Source organism: Oscarella lobularis, chromosome 19 (genome assembly GCF_947507565.1).
Source record: "Oscarella lobularis chromosome 19, ooOscLobu1.1, whole genome shotgun sequence".
NCBI lineage: Eukaryota > Metazoa > Porifera > Homoscleromorpha > Homosclerophorida > Oscarellidae > Oscarella > Oscarella lobularis.
The window spans coordinates 728,269-745,598 of NC_089193.1; the positions used below are offsets into that span (position 1 = coordinate 728,269).

General features: G+C 42.9%; 2 protein-coding genes across 3 annotated transcripts in view; one reads left to right on the forward strand and one right to left on the reverse strand.

Moving 5' to 3' along the window:
* The window catches only part of LOC136198679 (uncharacterized), a 28,972-nt gene extending 27,752 nt beyond the window's left edge, over positions 1-1,220 (reverse strand). The window contains exon 1 of the mRNA XM_065988686.1: positions 932-1,220. Within this exon, the coding sequence (XP_065844758.1) occupies positions 932-1,185 (254 nt within the window). The 5' untranslated portion in view covers positions 1,186-1,220. The remainder of the gene's footprint in view (positions 1-931) is intronic.
* A 1,447-nt stretch (positions 1,221-2,667) lies between these two features.
* Positions 2,668-9,913, forward strand: LOC136198404 (uncharacterized). Of its 2 annotated transcripts, none has more exons than XM_065988341.1 (28): positions 2,668-2,798; positions 3,064-3,161; positions 3,219-3,308; positions 3,359-3,457; positions 3,514-3,612; positions 3,667-3,765; positions 3,820-3,918; positions 3,965-4,063; positions 4,117-4,215; positions 4,261-4,359; positions 4,415-4,513; positions 4,562-4,666; positions 4,723-4,821; positions 4,874-4,972; positions 5,026-5,124; positions 5,178-5,276; positions 5,325-5,423; positions 5,478-5,576; positions 5,629-5,727; positions 5,786-5,884; positions 5,935-6,033; positions 6,078-6,200; positions 6,308-8,309; positions 8,366-8,761; positions 8,811-9,087; positions 9,139-9,202; positions 9,256-9,437; positions 9,497-9,913. In XM_065988341.1, exons 1-27 carry the CDS (start codon positions 2,759-2,761, stop codon positions 9,388-9,390), a joined length of 5,013 nt encoding a protein of 1,670 aa, XP_065844413.1. In that variant the 5' UTR covers positions 2,668-2,758; the 3' UTR covers positions 9,391-9,437; positions 9,497-9,913. The 2 variants fall into 2 exon arrangements, with proteins under 2 accessions (XP_065844413.1, XP_065844414.1); XM_065988342.1 differs by having other exon boundaries at positions 4,568-4,666.
* Positions 9,914-17,330: the final 7,417 nt, after the last annotated feature.

Genomic DNA, 17,330 nt, shown 5'->3' on the forward strand with positions numbered 1-17,330 from the left:
GAGGACGTGACAATTCGTGTGAAAACGGAAAAATTAAAATAAATCGACCACAGCTATAAAAGGAGCTCAATAGATTGAGAAACAGACAGTGCATACCGGTAACAAAGAAAACCAAACAGGTGCATAAGATTTGATTCAACTCACTGTTCCTATAAACCAACGTTGCCAAGACAATAAAGACGAAAAACTAACTAAAGACAGCAACGGTAGGCGATGCGGTAATCTTAGGAGCACGACTAATTGCGGAAAACTCCCCCCACAGATGGGGAGAGAGTCTATGGCGAGGAACGTCACCAGAATAAATTAATCGCACGAGATCCCCTGCTGTGCGCACAGAGAGAAGGGTAAACACTGGAACAATTGGACAAGCGCTCGCCGTCTTCAACAGCAATGCGACGCAAAGACACACAATACAAGATCAACCATAACCCTGAAAAAGTTGGACACTTAGGGTAAACGATTCGGCAAAGGGGGGCCCCAGGATCTCGTGCAATCAATTATCAATTATAGGTACAATTAGAAGGAAACGTCCCCAAAAAACGCTTTCACTAGAGGAGATGGCCGAAAAAGACCTTTCGCACGCCCTATGGACAAAAGCAGGGAGGCGAGAAGAACGAGTGTTCAATGCTACGCATACTATATGTAGCTTTGACGATGCAGAGGGAACACAGCGGTAAATGGCACACGTGGTGAAAGCTGCATACTAATGTCTTAGCACGCTTTCAACATGCACGAAATGCCATAAGAAAGGTTTTGCACGTAAACAGTTAGACGGGTCTAGCTGGAGCGCGTACGTCTTGCCGTGCAAATAAAAAGACAATTACAGACCCTCGGATTGAACTAACTAAAGCGTAAAGGAAAAAATCGCGCTTTGACCTTTTCTAAGCGTAACGCCTCCTAGCTTTGCTTCATACTAGTACGGTGTACTCACCTTTCGTCTTTCGTCTTTGTCATCCTGAACGTCTTCCTAGCTCCAGGTATAATGAGAAATTTTACAATCTTTCTGATGTTCTTAGACGAAATCTGCCCGCTGTAGGTAGACAGAAGGTGAAGCAAGTCGGCGAGCATGTCGCAAAGCGACGCCCGCGCTATTTTCGGCGCTCCAAAAAGCTCTATAGGCTTTCTTCGTCTCGTCCATTCACTCAGACGCGCATCGAACGAGTCCGACGCTCTCTTTTCGCTCATTACAGTACCCACTCGATAGGCGGCTCCTGGACGATCTCGCACATGCGCACTTGAAGTAAATTCCAGAGATCCTCGAAGTCCCGGACTAGTAAAAGAAAAATCTCACGAGGGCTCTCACCATCTTTCCCTCAGATGCCGAATTCGAAAGGAAAGTGCCGTCTGCATGTACCTTAACATCGTCGTGTGACAGTGCGTACATGTAAAATTTACATAAATAGAGAATGGCCCTATATAGAGTCGTGCAGCGGATTTGGGACATACTGCTTTTGGGACAGCTGCCTGCAAACGACGCGGCAAGTCCCTTTTGGCGTTAGAGGCTTTCACTGACCTTCCGCGTTCTGACGCACAAGCGTCGAGCTAATCGGCCTAGCGCTCGCGAAAGCACAGCCCGTATATCACCCCGCCCCCGAGACAGCGTTGTTGGAACGCGTCTAGGGTTTTTGGGACGCGCTCCTAACCGAGTGATTACGTCTATACATATGACACATTATACATCATCTTGAAGCTAAATTCATCAGCTTTCTTTCGGTGCAAACGGTTTTTAAATAGAAGTCACCGTTTTGGAAATAATGCTGGTTTGAAAAAAGCCGGTATGTCATGAGTTTTGGGACACCATGTTTTATGTATCTCAAACTGTTTGCAACTTTGAAAAGACACTAAAAATCAAGTTTAAAATGCATTGCGTCAAAAAAAGTTTTTCCAATAATTCGCTTAAAAACCAACTAAAATGGCTGGAAAGAATTTTTTCCTTGCTTTTAGTGTTGTCTATAAGACTCAAAATGCATTGTACCTACGCATTTTCATGCCTGGACGTCAAGTACCGGTGGTACTCTGTCAACCTGCACAACCTAATTTTGCAAAATCACGTTAACAAAGTTTAGGCATTAAAAAGAACACATTTTATCCCTTAGAGACTGCCCTAGAAGCTAGGAAAAAATTCTTTTTAGCCATTTTAGTTGGTTTTTGAGCGAATTTTTCGAAAAACTTTTTTTGACGCAATACATTTTAAACTTGACTTTTCAAAGTTGCAAACAGTTTGAGATACATAAAACATGGTGTCCCAAAACTCATGACATACCGGCTTTTTTCAAACCAGCATTATTTCCAAAACGGTGACTTCTATTTAAAAACCGTTTGCACCGAAAGAAAGCTGATGAATTTAGCTTCAAGATGATGTATAATGAGTCATATGTATAGACGTAATCACTCGGTTAGGAGCGCGTCCCAAAAACCCTAGACGCGTTCCAACAACGCTGACTCGGGGGCGGGGTGATATACGGGCTGTGCTTTCGCGAGCGTTAGGCCGATTAGCTCGACGCTTGTGCGTCTGAACGCGGAAGGTCAGTGAAAGCCTCTAACGCCAAAAGGGACTTGGGAAACGGCCGCGTCGTTTGCAGGCAGCTGTCCCAAAAGCATGATGTCCCAAATCCGCTGCACGACTCTACATGTAATCTTTGCAGGGTCATCTTTCGAGTCCCGGATAGTAGTCTACTTTTACACGACAACTAGAAGTCTCCCTTGATTAAAGAAGCGATTTGACTGTGTCTGCCGACTGATAACAACATCCAGAGGCATGACAAACGCCTCGAAGAGTCTTTCGATGAAGAAATACGGTTCGAACTAAGATAGGCATACACGTGGACTCGTTCGTTTACGCTCGAGAAGCACCGTTCTCTGTTTTATAATGACCTCTTCACAAGGCGACAGGCGAAACCACAGTTCAGAGGCAGAGCATGCTTCGATTTTCTAGCCTCGTTCTCCCGTTATACGGGATTCGCGAGTATGTCGTTGTTGTTACGTTACGAGGCTAGAGGACAGTCACGACGCCATTTTTTTACGTCAATCGTTCTCTCATATATCTATGGTTCAATTACGTAGAGGTCGAGTTCTTATCGGCGGTCAAGGAAGGAGTGACGATTGCTGTAGCGCAGTTTATTCGTAACTACCCGGAGAAGTGGAAAGAAGTGACGAACCTTGTGCGCAAAAAAATGTTTTGGCAATTCTAGCAATTCAAAGAGGTTTTCGATGTATAGGACGGAGAAACTGCCCTTCATCTCGCTCCAAACGCAGATGTAGCGGAATGCCTTATTTTACATGGAGCTAATATGGAAGCTTTAAATAAGGCATTTTTGAATTAGGAAGTGTAGAATTTTTTTTCATAAATTGATTTCAGAGAGGTTTCACTCCTTTTCTTTGCGCTGTTTTGTATGGGCGCTCAGAGGTAATGAATGTTCTTATTCGACGTGGTTGCAGCATTGTTGCAAAAACCAACGTATGTACATATAGTGAGGGTAATGGTGTTTCAATATATTCACTAATTTGCATTAGGATGGTAATGGAGCTCTGGCTCTTTCAAGTCTTAATGGTCATTTTGAGATTTCAAGGCAGCTAGTTGGACTAAAGTTTGATGTAAATGAAACTCATCAGGTGCCGGTATTACAGTTAGTACGCGACAGTTGTAAAGATTCATCAAATGTTTAGAAAGGTTCAACTTCACTTCATTTGGCAAGTCGGGAAGGTCACGCCCAAATGGCTGACTTTCTAATTTCATCTGGAGCTGATAAAGAATTTTTAGATGAGGTATTGCAATATTAATTACCAAGTGGAAATATTTTCCTTTCGGTTTGACATTAGTTTGGTTTGACGCCTTTCTTTGGAGCCGTTATTTGTGGTCATTTCGAGGTCATAGATGTTCTTATTCGACGAGGTTGCAACATTTTTGCTATAGCCCATGTAAGTCAGAACACGTGGTTCCTTTGTAATCAATTATAGAATGTAGGATGGTAGTGGAGCTCTTGCAGCTGCAAGTCGTTATGGTCATTTAGATATTGCTAGGAAACTTTTACGAATGGGACTGAGTGTCAATAAGCGTGATCAGGTATTAGAAATGGAATGTTTTTAAAACATTTCTCATTTTTGATCTTTCACAAGAATGGCTTTACGTCACTTCATTGGGCTTGTAATGAAGGAAATGCTCAAACGGCAGAATTTCTAATTTCATCTGGAGCTGAAATAGATGCTTTGGATAAGGTAGTAATTTACATTGGGGGATATGTGCCTTACGGTTTGGCATAGTTGGGAGCCACGCCTTTTCTTCATGCCGTCAGTGAAGGACATTCACAAGTCATCACTGTTCTTTTTCAAAGCGGCTGCAACTTGTCTGCGAAGACCAACGTGAGAATTGAAAGCGGTCATTTTGTATTCAATGCTAGTATCAATCTGAATCAAGAACGGCATTGGAGCTTTGGCTCTGTCGAGTCAATGTGGCAATTTGGACATTGCAAGACAACTTGTTGGAATGGGATTAAGTGTCAATGACTCTCATCAGGTATTTGAAGGTGACAGATGTCACTACGCATCATTTATGAATGTTCAGATTCAGAAGGGAACTACTTCACTTCACTGGGCATGTCAGAATGGACACGCTCAAACTGCTGATTTTCTAATTTCATCTGGAGCTGATATAGAAGCTTTAGATCAGGTATTGATTTAATAGTAATTAGGATGTTTTTTCTTATTGCTGCGGTTTTATATCAGTGGGAAGAGACTCCTTTTCTTCTCGCTGTTTGTAAAGGACATTCAGATGTCATGAATGTTCTCTATCAGCGTGGTTGCGACATTTCTGCTAAAACCAGCGTAAGTTACTGGTAACAGGCAACGTCTAATTGATTTCAGTATTTGGGTGAAGGGTGGTACTGGAGCTTTGGCACTCTCGAGTCAAAATGGTCATTTAGATATCGCAAGACAGCTTGTACAAATGGGATTGAGTGTTCATGACTCTAATGAGGTAGTACAACTCAACAAGTTAAATGTTAAGATTCGTCATATTTCAATGTTCAGGAAGGCGCTACTTCACTTCTTTGGGCATGTCAGAAGGGACACGTCGAAACTGCTTTGTTTTTAATTTCAGCGGGAGCTGATGTAGAAGCTTTAGACGTGGTATCGATTTATTAAAAATTAGGAATAATTTTTTTCTCATGGACTGACGCCAGTTGGGAACCACACCGTTTCTGCAAGCCGTTATGAATGGGCATGTACAAGTTATGGATGTTCTTATTCGACATGGTTGCAATACTTCTGCAAAAGACAGTGTAAGTACTAACGCATAACGAGCGTTTAATATACTTGTGAAAATGAAGAATGGAAATGGGCCTCTGGCGCTTGCAAGTCAAAAAGGCCATTTAAACACATTAAGAAGACTTATTGGAATGGGTTTCAAGGTTGATGAGCATCATCAGGTAATGGAACGTGACAGGTTTCAGAGGCGTTTTTCATTTCTAAATAATGCCCAGAATGGCTTTAGCGCACTTCATTGGGCTTGTCATGAAGGACACGCCCAAACTGCTGAATTTCTTACTTCATCCGGAGCCAGGATAGAAGCTTTGGATAAGGTATTGATTAAAGAGAAAGTTTGAATTTTTGCTTCAAACCGTTTGACATTAGGAAGGAGGGACGCCTTTTCTTCGCGCCGTTTTGAAAGGGCATTCAGAAGTTATCAATATTCTTTTTCGACGTAGTTGCGATATTTCTGTAAAAAACAACGTAAATAACAGCTGTAATAACGCGTGTTAGTTATTTAATAATCGGTGTTGGAATGTAGGCTGGTAATGGCGCTTTGGCAATTGCGTGTGGAGCGGGTCTTTTGAATATTGCGAAACTGCTTCTTAGAATTGGATGCAGAGTCAATGAGCATCATCAGGTATTGAAATATGAATGATTTTGAGAAGGCTGTCATTTAGTAAATGTTAGAATGGCTATACTGCACTTCATTGGGCGTGTCACAATGGACACGCTCAAACTGCTGAATTTCTTATTTCGTGTGGAGCTAATATAGAAGCAAAAAATAAAGTAACGCTTTGTTTTCCAGTATGACTTCTTTGACGTTGTTAAAGTATGGTAGAACGCCTCTTCTTGAAGCTGATTTCACAAAGCAGTACGATGTCGTTGATGCTATTGTACGGATTTTGGGTAGTCAGATTTCTATTGAGCACAGCAGCGAAAAGAAGCAGCCAAAGGTGAGCGTCTTAGCTACTTTGTAATTTGACAAATAGCACAGCTAAATACGCGATAAGACCTCGTTGTCGTCTTCTTTTTCTGATCTTAATTAATACCTTTCTGCTAGAGCGGCGACGGCAGCGAAACTTACGACCGTTCTCAAGAAATCTATGACGAAGCTTTAAAACGCGGCTCGGTGAGAGTGAATCGTTCTCGTGTCATTATTGCCGGTCAGGACGGGGCTGGCAAGTCGTGTCTTTTTGATTCTCTTTTGAACCGACAATTTGAGAGAAATAAACCGAGCACAGAAGGAGCGGCTGTGGCAATGATTCACACGGCAACAAGCGGATGGATCGCTACTGACAGCAAAGACCACTTAGATCCGCTTATTGCACAGGGTGTTTATCGAATGAATCAGCAGCAGTTGTCGTCGAAGCGTGGGCCCGAAACTTCTTTGGAATCGTCTGATTTTGCTCTACAATCAAAAGACTCTGACTCCGAATCGGAAGTGGCCGAACTAGACGATTCGGAGCATCATGACATTTGTTCTACGCCAATCAGGGATTCTACTGATATGAGCTTTGTGCAACCAGCACCTGAAGCGGAAACTTTGGCTGGGAATTTGAAAGCTGTTGGTATAGATTCGAAAGCGCTTACGGCTTCGCAGCAGCAATTGGTGCACACTTTCTTCACAAATAGACCTAGTGAAGAAGATCTTAGTAGGCAACTCTTGGGCGTTCGCGATATCTGGGATTTAGGTGGACAAGAAGTTTATCTTGCCACTCATTCGGCCTTCATGCCCGATCACAAAGTCTTTGGATTGTCTATGTACATGATTGTGATGGACATATCAAAATTACTCTCCGATGAAGCAGAATCGTTTCATCGATCATCAGATGGCGAAGTAATAAACCAGACTAACGAATTGGGCTGGATTCGCACAAACGGAGACTTCCCTCTGTACTGGTTCGGTTCAATCACGGCGGCCCACGAACAGACGCCTGTGGGCGACCATTGGCTGGGCAAAGACGAAGAAGTGGTTTCTCCTCCTGTCTTCGCGATTGGCTCTCACAGAGACGTCTTGGACAGCGACAAGGAAAGGTTCACTGATTCAGTTTCAGTACGAAACTGGTTGAGGAAGCAAGGAAAACTGTTTGAACGACTCCTTAGCGACAGCGACTTTATGAAACACATTGTCGTGCCGAAGAAACACGGAGTCAGGGAAGACGATGAAGATTTCTGCGAGATAACTCATTTCTTCAACAGAATATTTCTAATAGACAATACTCTCTCCGGTTCAGGGTCTCCTTGTAAAGGCGTTAAAGAAATTCGAGAGAGAGTAGACCGTATGACAATGACATATTGGAAAGGAATGAAGAAACAGCCTCTATACTGGGTTTACCTTGAAATTCTTCTATTTCGCTGGAGCAAGTTTATGAAAACGGTTGTGGCTGAAGTTGACGAAATAGCTAAGCTCGCCCAGCATCCGACAATCTGTAATCTTTCAAGTCGCGACGAAGTCCTCGTAGCGCTGAAATACCTTGCGAACGTTGGAGCGATTCTCTACTATCCGGAAGTGGACGGTTTAAAGGACGTCGTTTTGACCCGCCCTATGTGGGTGGTCAAAGCTCTCTCCGCGTTTGTGACGGCGGCAGAGCCTGGACCATACATGATGCCAGAGTGGAGAAATCTCAAAGACAAAGGCATAATGTCAAATGACTTAATGAAGTATCGTTTAGAGCAAATTCGAAACTTTTTCTCCAGCGATTTTGCTACTGATTTAAATGTCACTGATCCAGAGCATGTCGAAAACGATAATAGGCTAATTGTTCGACTTCTCGAACTTCTTGACGTAATCGCACCTGTGGCTGGATCTCCCAGAAAGGCTTTTTATGTTCCTTCAATGCTCAAAACGGCGTTTCTGTATTCTCCTACCCATTGGGAAAATCACAATCACTCATCTGCGTTTCCCACTTCTCTCGTCATCATTCCGATGAAGTTAAAATTCATTCCGGAGTGCATCTACTTTCGTCTGGTGACTCGCTTTCTTAATTTGTATCCAAAAAACCCGGAACTCTCTCGTCATCAGTGCATCTTTTTAATACAAGATCAAAACTCTCCTGTAGAAGGTATGGAGATCTAGATATCTCGTTTTGGTTTTACCGGTATTTGATTTTTTCTTCAGTTGAAGTTGAATTGCTCTATCACAAGCGAGGGAGTTGGATTGCTCTAACAATTCGTTACATCAATGAAGACGACTTTGGAAAGGCAAGCCCTCTTTTTCTACAGTCAATCAAGGAGCATCTGTGCAAGCAAATGAAAAATGTATGCCAGCAAGGCATGGAAGGCTTCAAGTATAGCACATGCAGTCAAATAGAAGAAGCCGTACGCGCAGACGGACACTTGAATATTGACGTCAAGAGTCTCCCTGTGCTCCAAAGAGAGGAACTCGAGTACTTTCCAAGCAATCCCAAATTATACAATATATTTGGGAAACGACTGCGAGTACAGGCAGATGACTTATTCAGAATTAACTGTTGGTTTGGGCATCAGCTCGGTGATGATACACCAACTTCTAAAGGTACATTAGCAAAATGCCTTACGCGATTGATCACAATCGTATTCTACAGATGCACTTAATGAGGTGATCAGCCCTTCTGTCATTCGCGTTGTCTCGGCTCTAGTAGAAGCAAAATGGCAAAGGTTTGCTGTTTGTTTGGGACGAAAATCGAGTTTCATACTTCAGTGCAAAGAAAAGTCTGATGAGAATCTTCTTCGCTCAATGATGGCCATAGAAGATTGGGTTGCAGAATCTGGTCGAGAGGCAACAGCTGGTACTCTTTTTCAAGCTTGTGAAGAGTGCGGTATTCACAGGGATAACATTATAGCAGCTTTAGAGGAGAAATCGTAAGAGCGATAGTTTCTTTCCATGTCCCTTTGTTCATGTGCTTTTCTAAGATTGAGTCGTCTTGGCCAATGCCTTGCGTCTCTGAATCCTACGAAGCGATCAGGCCTCGTAAAGGTTTCTCCACACATAATGTACCTTCGCTACTCTCTTAAAAGCCATTTTCGCAGCTTGCTTTAGATGACCCAGTTCAAGTGAGCACTCGCTCGATGATCGGTTTATGCAAAGAATATTCATACATCGTTGCTGCCGTTACCATCGCCGTCGCCGCTGCCGTCGTTTTTGTCGTCGTTGAAAGGTTATGAAAATAATACTTCTTCTCACGGAATGATGAAGATCAACAATGTACAGTGTAAGCACGTGAGAGAAAAAGCTTTGCATAACTTTCCTAAATCTGCACTACTGTGCTAGCTTGTAGTCACTGATTATTCTCGCAGACCCAGACCCTCTCCCAGCTTCAAAGCAAGCTGGGGATATCAAGCCGGGGCTGGCTCCGCGAAACAGTTTGCATATAACTGAGTCAGACACAAAGAGGGAATAGAATGAAGGTTGCATGGGTCAAGTGGTTTTTTTTGAAATTTGATGCTCAGAATGGTGCGCCACATAATACTTCATTGCAGGAATTCTATATTCCTTAAGAACTTGTTGTTAGTTTCACAAAGTTATTCTCCTAAATATTGTCTAAATTAACTTTCTTACTGTATGCTTTAAAGTGTTGTTGCTGTATGCTGTTTTGTGTGCTTTTAAAAGGATCATTCACAAAGTCTATCATTCTGTCACTTAGCTCAAAAATTGGTTTTAGAGTGTATATTTTTTAGTATTTTTTGTCGTGCCTTTTTTTCACTAGTTAATTTTGCTATAGTTGACTCGTGTTAATGTGGTTTGCTCTAATATATATTTTTATTTTTATTACTAGTCGCTTTCTTCTTTTAATTATGAATATCTCTTTTTACTAAAATGTAAACGCTGAAAACAAAGCAATCAACATTTGTACGTTTCATCAGTCAAAAAAACAGCAGGATCTGCATTTTTTCCTAGCGCAGCCGCAAGAAAAACATACTCAAAGTGTTCACATATATCTTTTTCAAATAATTTTCTCAAAGAAACAGACCAAGATTATATAGACTCGTCACTTGTAAATTCACCAAAAGTCGATCTATAAGCAATTTGAGGACCATGTGACGATCACGTGCTTATTTAGGACGCGATGACTGGATCTTTTTGGAGGCTTAACTCTTAGTCTCTAACATAGTTTCCCTAGTGTATCTATCACTCTACAAAGAGCTAAGTACTTAAAGGAGTGTTTCGTAATAGTTCAGTTGTACGGGACTTATCTAAAACTACAAAAAATTGCCTATAACATCAACTCTATCGACATCAACATGATTATAAGGTTTTCTAGTAAGTACTATACTTAGAATCCCTAAAATAAATATTATCGTCTCTACTGTAAAATATTCATAATACATTTACATCAATTCATTAATATGTCTGATGTGTTTGTCCACATTTACAGTGTTGCGACGATGAGAAATCGATTGCCTTCAGTGCTACGACTTACGTCAAAATCTTATTGGGCCACTCTGCCAAGTTGGTGACTTTAGGAGGATAGAATGCTTTACCCTCACGAGCAGCCCAGTCAAAATCAATCAGATCAAAAGCAGCTGTGCTTGTGTTGATCATAATATTGGCGGCCCTCAAATCACCGTGAACGCATTCCGTGCCTGTTACGTGCAGAGTATCTATTGTGCTAGGACAAAGTTACAGACTTAAGTAACTACTAAACAGGAAGTAGACAGAACACAAACACACCCAACATATAGATATTAACTATTGGTTCGTCACATCTTCCCTTGTTTAGGATGAGAGGATCAAAACTTTGTGTGATAGTCCGCCAGATGTTTTGGAGTCTTCAGACGGCGTCCCTTGGATGAGTACCTTGGCGGTTCTGCTTCTGGAGCTGCTTCTGGAGCATTGGCGACGGGTGAAGCCACCGACGGTGATACAGACGGTGCTTTAGTCGGCGTTTGCGAATTTACAGGTGACTGTGACGGAAAGGGTAGCTGCGGTAACTGTACCGCCGGCGTTGTCGGAACGACGGGCTTTGGAACCAAATCCTGGGTCGGTTTCGGGGTTTCATCTCTTGGTGCTGGTTGTTCAGTTTCAGGTTCCTCTGCTGTAGCTTCTGGAAGCTTGGCTCAGCTGTACGGCGAGTTTGCCTACGATTGCGACGATACGTTTGAATTCCGGCTTGAACGACGTATGAGCGATTGCTTAACTTCTTGGTGCACACGGCTGGTGACCAGATCTTTTCTCCCGGCAGTTTCATTCTGACATTCTCTCCTGGAGTGATTGGTGTGAGATCTTTGGATTTCTTGTTGTATCTCTCTTTCTGTTGTTCTTTAGCTTCGACGATTCTCTTGTGAACCGTTGCCGGTTGTGGTGTCGTTGGAGTGAGAAGAGACTCTTTCATCGGAAGTAACGTGCGAAGTCGTCGACCATAGAGCAGTTGCGCTGGTGAGGCTTTCAGCGTTTCCGAAGGAGTTGCCCAAAAGTTGAGCAACGCAAGATAGGTATCAGCGTTGGCTTTTTTAGCCTTCCACAAGATCATTTGGCAGGTCTTCACTGCATTTTCAGCCTTCCCATTAGACTGAGGGTAGCGGGGCGACAACGTGATATGCTCAAAGTTCTATGCTTTAGCGAACTTCCTGAATTGAGCGTTGCAAAATTGGGGGCCGTTGTCGAAAACAACGGTTTTTGGTATCCCGTGGCGGGCGAAAACTGGGCGTATTTTGGAAATCGTCATCGACGCGTGCAAGTGCGGTAGACTTTCAACTTCAAAAAAGTTCCAGTAGCAGTCCACTACGATCAGATAGTGACGACCATTTAAATCAAAGAGATTCATTGCAACTTTCACCCAACTGCGCTGTGGAGCTTCAGAGGGCTGCAACGGCTCCCGGCACTGCTCTGGTCGTAGAGCGTTGCAGATGCTGCATCTGGAGACATATTCGCAAACTTCTTCTGTCATTCCTGCGAGTCGTAGACAGCTTTCCCTACCGAGGTGAGTACTGTGTAGCTGCTTGATCATCGCGCTTCTTAGCGAGCTTGGAATGACGACCCCATCATTTTTGTAGAGAAGACCATCTTGCATAGTCATTTCACCGCTGCAAGGGTAGTACTGACCCACTGCCTGGAGTTCGATAACTCGCGTAGCAGTGCGGATAGCAGAGAGCCAATTATTGGTTATGTCTTTCCTTGTGTTTTTGCAAACCAAGCGTGCACGCTGTGGTCACGCCTACAGGATCGTACTCTTCTTATATTTTTTCCGTGTGTTTTTTTGCAACGTGCGGCGTTCGATGCTCTTCCCGCCTTTTTCGCTGATCTTGCGTCTTTTGTAACATTGAAAATAGTTTCAACACCTTCACCTTTACCAAAACATTGCATACGGGAAAATATTTTTTGATTGTCATACAATAAGCGTACCATAAAGTATGTTTTATTGTAAGCAATCATAAAGTATCATAATTCTTTGTAAGCAATAGTTGCCTATCATCGGCACGAGGCAACTGATTTCGGCGTTTTTGCAGTAACGGCTATCCAATATGTTTCATCCAGCGAATATTATAAATCACTAAACCAATGTAATTTACAGACATTTTGCAAATAATAAATGTTCTACAGCAAAAAATTAATTTTTGCAACAATTTTTTGTTTTAAATTATTTTAAAATTTATGGTTTTGAAAGTTAGACAATTGACAAAACGATGGTGCCCCCTGTTTCCATGGGTTCTCCCGTTTCAATAGAGGACTAACTACAACATTATAGTCAAAAGAAGCCCATTCTATACCCTTGCTGACGTAATATCTACCCGCCTGTGCTATTTTGCGTTTTGAACACATGTTGGCTCTGTCTTTACGTCACCTTTTGGCCATTTCGAACATGTCCTCCGGTTTATGCAAAAAGGTGGGTCCAAGCGCGGAAGTCGCCAACATGACCTCTGGAGGAGTACGCAAACGCTCACTAGTTTGATGCGTAATCGAATCTTTAGATCTTTTCGTGTGTTGCGAGCAACAACACCAGGGTAAGATATAGATTCCCGACCGGACAATGTCACACATGCTGAAGTCGTCGAACGGAGAAATGTCACTACTAAGACACGGAATGACGTAAACGAAGTCTAGATAAACAAAATTATGTACGTCTGCATTATTGCCCTCATTTTCCTCATCGTCGACGTCACCATCGCTCTCTTCAACGGCATCAACGACGTCATCGTTCAATGATTTAAAGAAAAATACGGTATAATGTTATTCAGCGCACTCGGGGCTTAGTTGTCTGTCAGTAACTTATGCCTTCTTTACAGTCAGGTTTTGTATTTGTGATTATGATCACTGTAGTAGGACAGATGCTGCTGCTAAGGAAAAGAAACGAAACTTTTCTGTTTCAGTCCGCCTAACTCAGCCAAGCGCTGCTCAAAATCGGAGCCGACGATCAAACGGTGAGATTTTTACATAACGTAATTTTGTAGGTAACTCGTTGCCTTCTCCAGTGTCTGTTTTGAGAGTGCGAGAAGACGTTCTAAACGCCTATACTCCGTCTCGTCAACAAGGAACTTTATCGAGCAGAAGGGAGCAGAGGCAAACAAGCGCACTAACCGAAGGACATGCAAGATTCGGACTCTCTTGATATTTTTAAACCAGTTCACCTTCAACAATTGTTGTCCTACGAATTTTTCTTTTCCTGTTTCGTCCCATTATAAGGCATTCAGACATAGTTGTCGTTTGACGGTAAATTGATCTGTTAGTTTGTTTGTCTGCACGCACTCATGATGTTATGTTATGTGCGTGAACGGTGAAAATCATTGCAGTATCGATACAGTCAGGAACGAAGAAATACAATTTTCTCAAAATAAAGTCAGCCTCACACTGGTAGACAATAGGGATCACTTTCGACAACGTTACGACATTCTCTGCTGACATTTCAACTGTTGCATTTAAAAAAATTTTAGAAGTTGGAAAGCGTCCTCAACAAGAGAAACATCAGAATGGGTCAGAAAAACGTCTACCCGTTCAAGTATGCAGAGCCGCTTTGATGGCCGCTTTCTGTCGCAGGATTGACAGGAACATGTACAACGTTGAATTCCATCTGGTGTCCACGTCTTGCTTTTGAGCTACATGCCTCGCAAACCTCCTTAAGCTAAATTGCAGCGTTTGAGCTGCGATAAAAATACGATAGAGTCCCGTATCAAATATGAACGACATGTATTATGGAACGCCTATTTCAAAAAACGAAAAGACTTCGCACTGCATGTTTAGCACGAATAAATACGTACACCTTTCGTAAACATGCGTGTGTATTATCAACCGTCTTAGTCGAGAAGGCACGCAGTTATAGGCCATAATGTGGAAGGGGGTGAACCTCAGGCACTGTGAAACACCTGTACGTATGTATGAAAAGACTCGTTCTTCGAGATGCATCGACCACTTTGTGCGTGCTATGGCTCATTCGAAAGCTCTGTTTTTTCCCTATCTTACCCTCAAAAATTAATTTTCTTGGTGCCGCAGTTTGGGTTGACTACCGCTTGAAAAACCAAAAGTGACATCATCTATTACGTGACACCGTATTGCGCTTGTAGCAGGCAAAAATAGCGGACTCGAGCACGCAGTACGATATCGACGCGAGCCAGCTATGTATCGAAGCTTTGTTGACTTTCGTAGCAAAGCGTAAAGGAAGCCTCAGTGTCTCAACGCTCGTCTTGACGATTTGGCACGACCATTAGGCGACTTCCCAAGGTCATAGTAAGTTGACCTGACCCTTCACGTGACCTACGGGAGAAGGGTCAGGCCAAACGCCCTATCATTCCCCTTTGTCTAGCCTCGCAAGCCATTCTCTCCTTTAATAAAGGGCGCTTTAGCGCCTCCATTACTGGGAGAGTCTGGGCTCACTCGTCTGTGTCATAGGCCATGTGACTTTTCACGTGACAATCATCCACTAATTTAGTTTGTAATTTGGTGCCTGTTACTGGCTGGATTTAAATAATCAGATTAAATGACGTCACGTTGGTTAATTTGTTTAACTGAACTGTGGCTCGCAAGTGATGGACGTGCCTTCTGAGCTAGCCGAGAGAGCGGTTTCCGTTTTCCTTGAAGTTTTTTTGAGCAAATTCTTTCGTCCAATTCTTGCGAAGACCTGTATAGTAGTACGCATTTGTTTCGTAATTCTTTTGCAGCGCGCCAACAACGGCCATCGCACGGCTTGCGAGGATTTTATGTTGGTTATACGAGGTAAATGCGTTCTCTAGGTCAGTTAGAGGCTATTTCGGCCGCTATCGTTGGCCAAGATTAGTCTGGGGGCCAGACCTCTTTGCTCGGGGAAGAAGATGGTCTTGTCACCAGCGCGCACTCAGTCTGTACTAGCCACGCTGTACAGTGCGGCCCAATCAGCGCGCTTGAATTTATTGAGTTAGTCTATATTAAAGTACCGATAAGGCGCATGCTATTGGCAACGATGGAAACCGAGTGAATTGAGCGAGAGGCAAGATCCGCTGCTGCTAAATTTGGGTTCCAATCGCTCCGCGGGAAAGAGCTAAAAGCCATTGTGTCACTGGCTTTAAATCGGAGACGTCTTTGTTTGTCTGCCGGGAGGCTACGGCAGGACATTGTGCTTCGCTTGCTTGCCCTGAACTTTTTATAGGTTACGAAGAGTCTCTCGTCAGTCAATCGTCATCGTGGTTTCTCCGCTCACTGCTTTGATGCAAGACCAGTCTGGAACGATCGGAACCGCCGGAGTTACAACTGCGTGCGCTACGGATAACGTTGATGCAGATGAATTCCGCCAAAGCCCAATTATTTTAATAAGTCCGAAGATGTTGCTTGGAAACAGAAAATGGAGAATCTTGCTACGCTCAAATTTCTGTCAAGAAAATCTGGTAGCGATTGCCATAGACGAAGCGCTCTGTGTCAAATCATGATGGCTTTTTATTCTTTATGAACGTATGTATACATACAACTTTCTTCAGGGGAGAGGCCTCTTGCAGAGAATAGGCCTGGCTGCGTGAGGTGCGTAGATTGGTGTCTCCAACTGTCAGGATGATGGCTGTGACTGCGACTGCATCGACCACGAGCCAGAAAAGCATCGCAAACATCCTTGGAAAGACGAATCCAGTTATTGTGTCGGTCTCCCTGAACAATTGCAATATCTTCTTTTCTGTGCAGCATTTTGATTCTGTCGAAGCCAGGTTCTCTCCCATAGTTGACACTCTCCGACAATCATTCTAGACTGCTCAGCGCACTATATCATCTTCTGTCCTACTATCGCTGACTTCTCTGACCTCTACGACTTCTTTAGAAGAAAGCTAGGTAATTCGTTCCTGCATTCGCGTGACGCCCCTGATATGAGCAAATACCTAGAGGTGTATCACAGTCGTCTGGAGAAAACCCGTAAAAGTAAGACTGTCGCGTCGTTTGCGAAAACGACATTGCCCCTACGTATTGTCATAACAACAGTCGCGTTTGGAATGGGTATCGATTGCCCTAAGGTTAGGTTAGTTTTTCATTTTTGCGCACCGGAAGATATAGATACAGTATTAGACAAAATTATAAGGACACTCAATGTAAAAAGACGCTTTCCTAAACGTCTTCTAAAGAAAGCACTCATTGCTAAATGTTAATTGTTGTTAAAAATAGGTTACTCCTCAGGATAAAAACACATTAAACCGTTCCCTAAATCTTTATTAAAAACATTAAGGTGGTAATATCAATACCTCGGTCTAAAAATGTCAAAAAAATAAAACACGCTCAAAAAATACTTTGATCTATGTTCTATGCATTCGGCGAGTAGCGGATTCGATTGTCGTTATGGAACGCCTGCAACGTTCGGTCTAACGATGAAGGTTTCAAACTATCGCGCTCTAATAAACAGAAAAGTGGTCTTTTTCGTCATTTTATTACGTATAAGACATTATTTGGGGTGAGTAAGACCTTATATGTTATAATAGATACGTATATGTTGACTAATTATATTTCTCGGTGGCTTCGTTTCGCCGGTTCGACGCTCCTTGCGTCGAACGCTTCAAGCACCTCACCCAGCTCGACGTTGACAATCGGCCGCTAAAGTACGGTGAGTTTTACTGTGGTGTGAGACTCTATAGTCTAAGGACAGCACGCTATGCATTACGTCACATACTACACACATATATGCACGCTATATACCTAAATACACTCACTTGGTATCACAATAGCACAT